Here is a 6,904-nt window from a genome sequence, read left to right as displayed (position 1 = left end):
TTGACAGTACAGAATAGAAGTGTTGGAAGTATTTTTGACAATCATATAGACATCTTAGGAAAAGTCAAGGATGAATAGCTTCATCACATGAAAACAAAAAGATCACTGGAATTCTACATTAATATAAGGGTAACCCACATCAATAGAATTATGACAGCAAACCCAAATAATTATCATGCTACACCTACCATTCAGTGTGCTTATATTATTAAAAAGCTTAAGATAAAATTAAATAAAATACTACTGATGTTGGCTCTAAGCTGGTGCATCCTAATTCGATCAAAGGTGAAACTTTTATTTGAAATTTGAAACGTGACACTCTTCGATTGGATAGACAAGGATTGAGGATAGAAATTCCAATGTTAGACACTGTTAAGGTTTCTAAAAATCAACAACACTATCTGAGGTTGTTTCCAACAAAAGTAGTATTTTTCTTTCTGTTTTGAATAAAAAATCAAAAGCAAGAAGAAGAAGAAGAAATGAATGAGTTATGACCATTTGACCATATTTAAGTATCTCAATCACTTGCCACTTTTCATAACCATTCACGCTTCCTTTATTCTCCTTCTTCTCAAAACTTCATTCTCACACAAAAATCTTCAACTTTAAACCATGAAGATCCAATGCGACGTCTGTGACAAACACGATGCATCCGTCTTTTGTACCGCCGATGAAGCCGTCCTCTGCGACGGCTGCGACCACCGCATCCACCACGCCAACAAACTAGCCTCCAAACACCAGCGTTTCTCTCTTCTTCGACCCAAACAACACCCTCTATGCGATGTTTGTCAGGTTAGTAACCGATTAAACGAACAAAACAGAAACGAAAAAGGAAACTGTTTTTTCAGATGTTTGAAATTGTTGAAGATGGATTCTTTTCTGTGTCAAGACAGGGCGATTCTGTGCAGAGAGTGTGACGTGTCGATTCACTCTGCGAATGAACACACCCTTAAGCATGATAGGTTCCTTCTCACTGGTGTTAAACTTTCTGCTTCTTCTTCATCGCAAGAAACCCCTTCTCCTTCAAACTCCGCCCCTGATTCTCCTTTTGAGCTTTCGCATCAAAAAACAACACCTTTATCTTCCACCGTCAGTGAGGTTGGTGTTGAAGCGGCGGCTTCCACCGGCGCTAGCAGCATATCGGAGTATTTGATAGAGACTCTTCCTGGGTGGCAGGTTGAAGACTTTCTCGATTCATATTCTGTTCCCTTTGGTTTCTGCAAGGTCTGCACTTTCTTCATTTCTCCTCTTTCAATTAGTGAAATCAGTTGATTCATCTATTCTCTTGCATTAAAAACATAAAGATGGCATATTTTCTGTGATGGATCATTTGGGTACTGTAAATATTTGATAGATTACGTGATACTATACAGTTTCGTGTTCATAATCTGAATTTGAAAGTTGATCTTTGATGTGATACTACACATATTGCCGGACGAAATTTCAATTCTGATAGTATTTCTAAAATTGGTATGCTGAACGACATGATGAAACTTAAGTTCGAACAAGTGAACAACATTAAAAGCACTTACGAACCTGCATGAAAAATTTGTTTTTTTTTTCTATTGTTGTTTGTGGTTGGATCTGAGATTTGATGATCTGCAGAGTGATGAAGTGTTGCCACGGTTTGATGGTGACATGGAGAGTCATCTGGGTACCTTTTCAACAGAGAACGTGGGAATATGGGTTCCTCAAGCGCCGCCACCTCTTCTGAGTTTTTCACAGATGAATGGAGCGATTGGTCAAAACGAAAACAACATCAAAGGTAGCAGATCGAGGTTGAAGGATGATAATTTCACTGTGCCACAGATTAGTCCTCAGTCAAATTCCAAGAGAGGAAGGTTTCTGTGGTAGAAACAAACAAGCATCAGTTTCCAGTCTCATGAGCAAGAATTAACAACCTCTTTCTTTTGATTTGGTCTTAGGTTACTCTGTCAATGTTTTTAATTTAGTTCTGTTTGATCTTTTTTTCTTGTCTCCCCCTCCATCTTTCCTCCTGGTCTTTGTTTTGATGAATCTGTGTACCTTCCTGCTGCTGGTGCTGATTGTAAATATAAACTTTTCCAATTGCATGTTATTTTTGACACATGTTTAGAAGGGAAAAGGTGTTTTATGCAGAGAGAATGAAAGACATCTCTGTCATATCATACATTCAAGACCATAATTGAAAAAAAGCTAATAAATTTGTTTTACCCACTAATATATAACTATATGATAATATACAAAACATTTTGAAAATCATAAAAAGACAGTCAAAATACTTCTATAGTGATAACTATGGAAAGTTGGTATTTGAGAGTGTTATATTGTTTGAAATGAGTGGCACAGAGTAGTGAAAGTGTGTTCTTAGTAGTGTTGAAGGAGAAGGTTTTGATGAAGATGAATGAGGGAAGATGATTGAAGAGATTATGATGTGATGGTGATGGAATTGGGTAAAATATAAGGACCGAGAGAAGGGCCACGTTTGGCGAAAAGGGTTTGAATAGATGCCAATGAAAATAGAAAATTCATTTGAAGGAGCAATTGTGCCTTATTCATCATTCTGTTGTTACCATCTCCAAACATGGAATTTCTTTTCATTACCTTTTTCTTTCTTGCTTTCTACATTAATTTTCTTTCTACAAAGTTCTCTTTGGATCAGACATATAGATTAAAATAATTTGATCCAAACAGAATACATTAAAACATACTAAAGCATAAATAAGAAAAAAAAATATTACTTTTATAAATAATAAACACATATAATATAATCAATTAAGATGTGACTATCATAATGCCTATGTACGGTTTACTTTTGTGAAAATTAAGAAAAGTCATATTATTTATTTATTTATTTATTCTCACCTCTTCTTTTTATGCCATTAAGCTGTACATGTTTCAGTATTATATGATTTTTTTGGTGGTTTCATATCTTAAACTTTTTTAATGAATCACTTTAAATAAAATATTCTATAAATAAAAATAATATCTAATATAAATTTTAAAATATTAGTTTTTAAGTTTTAAAAAATTGTATATAGATTCAAGGGAATTTCTTACATAAATAAACTTTATTAATAAATAATTTTTTTATATATCTGTCAAACAATTTTAATGAGTTTATATATATATATATATATATATATATATATATATATATATATATATATATATAGAATTATTGATGATAAAATAATAAAGTAATAACTTAATTGATATATTTTATTTTCTAAGAATATTGTAGAAGATTAAATCCGTGCATGTGGACACAATCTGACTTATTGTATCTGCCATGCCTGCTCTGCTCCACGCATCAGGACAATCATTACTGTATGGATGGTACCATAAATAACTTAACGTCCAACCCAAAATTTTCAACTTTTATTAAATTCACTACTTCTATTCTATGCCGTCAAAAAAATCAATATTGTTTAATAAACTGTAAAAAGGATATAATCCATAATAAAAATGGTCAATTTTGTCTCTTAGCTGTGTTCACTTGGGGTTGATTGGGAGAGATGAATTGGGGAAGAGTGATTGAATGGATTTGAGTGGATTTAAGGGTAATTTTTTTTTGTGTTTATTTGAGTGGATTTAGAGGTAATTGAGAGTGGATTTAGAGGTAAAGTTTGTGAGAATTAGTGTAGAATTTTATTGATGTGATAGTTTTAAAAAATTTGTTTAATTGATAGAAATTGAAGATTACCAAAATACCCCTAGTTATTAAAGTAATATAAAATTATAATTATTAAAGTTATATTTAATTGTAGAAATGTTTATAAAGAGTAAAAATTAAAATTAATTATTAAAGTAAATTTTAAAAATGTAAAAAGATTATAAATTAGTAAAATAATTATTATTATTATTATTATTAATTATAATAATAAGAGAAAAAAATATGAAAAATATAAAATACAGTAAGGACAAAAATGAAAATTTGCTCTAATTCCTTGCAAATCATCGCATATATAAGATGATTGAAAAAAGGGAGTATCTCCCAATTTTCCTCTTTTCCTTCTTAGCTAATCTGTGCATGTGAACACAAATAATCCCTTTTTTCCATCTGCAATCCAAACAGTAAATTCCTCTCCATTCCTCTCAAGTGAACATACCATTAGGTTGTTGCATATATCATATGGTAAGAGAATGTTAGACTAAGGTTGTGTTATTGTGAAAGAAATGAAAAATGGAAAGTATATGTTTGAATAAATTTGGAAGTGAAGTTTTATTGTATTTTTAAGGATTTGGAATAATGATGAGATAGATTTAGAAATAAAGTTAGTAAAAGATTGATAGATTTTATTGATATGATAGATTAAATAAAAGTTTTAATAAATTAAAAAATAAGATTGTTAAATTATTTTTTGTGTTAAAAATGATATAAAATGATATTTAGGTGATTTAGAATTATTACATAATTTTACATTTTTGGAGTTTTATAAGATGTCGAGCTTCTATACTGTTAATCTATTATGATGTTTGTCGAACTATTTTTATTATGGATTTTTGTCACAAACCATGAACGTAAACCATGTGCAGTACACTTATTAGACTCATTTTAGAACTTTGTGACACCAAGCTATCTTCAAAACTTAGAGGAAACACCACAACACGAACAATGACACCAAACTATATTTTCACGAGAAAATACCATAACATAATTGTCACTACTACTCGACTAATAATATACGTCAATATAGCAATGAACTATTTAATGATGTATTGAAAAGACTCCTTTGTGCATGGTCAACAAGTCAAAAATATGGTCAACAAGTCAAAAGTGTATGGTCACCTTTGAAGTCACGAATCTCTCCTATATTCTTCAACAATTTCATAAGTGCACGTGAAAAAATAATAATATTAGTGGACATGTGAAAATAAAATAAGGAAGATATTTACTTAAAAATATCATATTCACTCCTAAATCTCTTCATGGTAGTGAGATGTGAAATTCTCATCTATCTTACAAATCATCGCTTTCCATAATTTTTTCATCTCTAAAAAGTAACAAAAAAAATCTTCAAATCATTACTTTTTTTTCTCTCTCAAGAATAATATCTTTTAAAAGAACACAAAAACAAATTTAATCATATCTATTAGAAGAAGATAATACAAATTTATACATATATATATTTAGACATAAGCTCAAATTTATATAAAAAATTATAGTATTTAACTCAAAATATGAAACATTTATATGTCTTCATTGTTTTTCTAATAACGATATAATTATATAATATAATACAAAGATATAATTTCTAACTAACTTAAGATAAGACAGTGATATCATTCCAACAAAAATCTTAAAACAATAAATTTATAAATCTTCATCGTATTCAACTTTTTTTTATAAGATGAAAGTTAAACTAATTTAAATTTTCAACGAACACTAAAGTAACATAAATCACATAATTTTGTGAGTAGTAGAAACCAGAGATTAAACTAGATGTTAACATAATTTCCTAGCTTACAAATGCAATGACATAGTTATAATCTTGATGAACACAATTTTGGAAGTGTGTCCACCTTAAAATCATTGGGAAGAAACACAAATGAGCTGAACATATCTCAACAGGAACTAGCTATAGGATAATCTTAACCCTGTGGTCAAATTAATCTCTTCCTCACATATAATCAAATTTTACCATTGAATATATGTAATGCAGAAATTGAGCAGAAGCATGTGATGATGTGTTGTATATCAAGGTCGACGACAATGAGCCTTGCACATATGTATACAATCATAGAAACAAGGTCCACCACAGTGAAGAGGACAATCCAACCTCATACCTCGGCACCTTGTTCTTCCCATGCATTCTGCAAACTCTCCCATTCTATACTCTTCCTTGTTCGATCTCTGATGCTGCCCTTTTCCATGTCTATGTCTTGCTTCCCTTCCACACCCCCATTTCCACCATCCACCTCCTCCACCACCCCACCCCCATCCACTCCCTCCTCCACCGCCACCACCACCACCACCACCACCACCACCACCACCACCACCACCACCACCACCACCTCCCCCACCACCCCATCCCCATCTAAACCCTCCACCACCTCCACCTCCACCTCCACCCCCACCTCCTCTATAATACCAACTATCTTTGCTTGTGTTGAACAAAACTTCATTCAAGGAAGCATTGTGTTTTCCTTTTGGGTCATGGTTTTCGTCTTGATGATGTGAGAGAGTTGCCATAGTGGCATTGCCTTGAGTTTGATGAGAAGTGGCATTTTTCACCTCTTCACCACTATGGCCAACCATTCTCAACACAAGAAGTAAGAAGAGAACCTGAAAAGTTCTCAAAGCCACCATCTTTTCTTTTGACAGAGAAAAAGGGAATGTTAAATATGCAGTGCTTGTGTTGTGACTATTCAATATATGTTGTTCCATCAACAGGTACCCACTTGAGAGGATCTGCGTATAAAAAATTTCAAAACACTTTTAGGTAGTAAAAATTGAGATGACTTAGTATTCACTTTGTCCCCACAGGCAAATATCGTAGCAATGAGTTGTTCAAAAACTTCATCTCTTTGCTTGGGCTTGTTTCTGTAATCATATATTCTGCCACACTTGCCCCATTCTCCAATGGAGTACAGACATTTCCAAATCCCTCAAAAGATGCACTGCAATGGTTAAAATATCTTCGTTAATTAACAGCTTTAAGAAGCATAATTGAACTTTTGCAGTAATATTATGAAAACGATCTTTTAGCATACAGTTGTTACTTTCTTTTCATAAATTGTAAAGATTGATGGTAAAGTTCCCACCCTATGATCAAAATTTACTGCAAAAGTTTCTCGATTTCTCCAAAAGACTTCAATAGAGAATGTTTCAAAACTATTATTCAGTTCGTTCAATAGAAATTTAATGGCATATGTATGATGATAAAGAATAATGAAACCAAGAACATAAATTGATAACAGT

The 6,904-nt window shown here is 32.1% G+C and overlaps 2 protein-coding genes across 2 annotated transcripts; one reads left to right on the top strand and one right to left on the bottom strand.

Annotated features, from left to right (window-relative positions):
* The first annotated feature begins 445 nt into the window (after positions 1-445).
* LOC124828029 (B-box zinc finger protein 21-like) lies at positions 446-2,149 on the top strand. The gene is made up of 2 exons (XM_088097603.1): positions 446-1,224; positions 1,606-2,149. Exons 1-2 carry the CDS (start codon positions 613-615, stop codon positions 1,852-1,854), a joined length of 861 nt encoding a protein of 286 aa, XP_087953729.1. The 5' UTR covers positions 446-612; the 3' UTR covers positions 1,855-2,149.
* Positions 2,150-5,463: 3,314 nt separating this feature from the next.
* LOC148204781 (uncharacterized) lies at positions 5,464-6,362 on the bottom strand. Its single transcript, XM_088105490.1, has one exon. It carries the CDS (start codon positions 6,290-6,292, stop codon positions 5,681-5,683), a length of 612 nt encoding a protein of 203 aa, XP_087961616.1. The 5' UTR covers positions 6,293-6,362; the 3' UTR covers positions 5,464-5,680.
* Between the last annotated feature and the right edge of the window lie 542 nt (positions 6,363-6,904).

This window comes from Vigna umbellata, chromosome 1 (genome assembly GCF_029865625.1).
Source record: "Vigna umbellata cultivar VRB3 chromosome 1, Vumbellata_1.0, whole genome shotgun sequence".
Classification (NCBI taxonomy): domain Eukaryota; kingdom Viridiplantae; phylum Streptophyta; class Magnoliopsida; order Fabales; family Fabaceae; genus Vigna; species Vigna umbellata.
The sequence above is the reverse complement of the archived record's forward strand: the minus strand, read 5'-3'. Positions and strand labels throughout refer to the sequence as shown.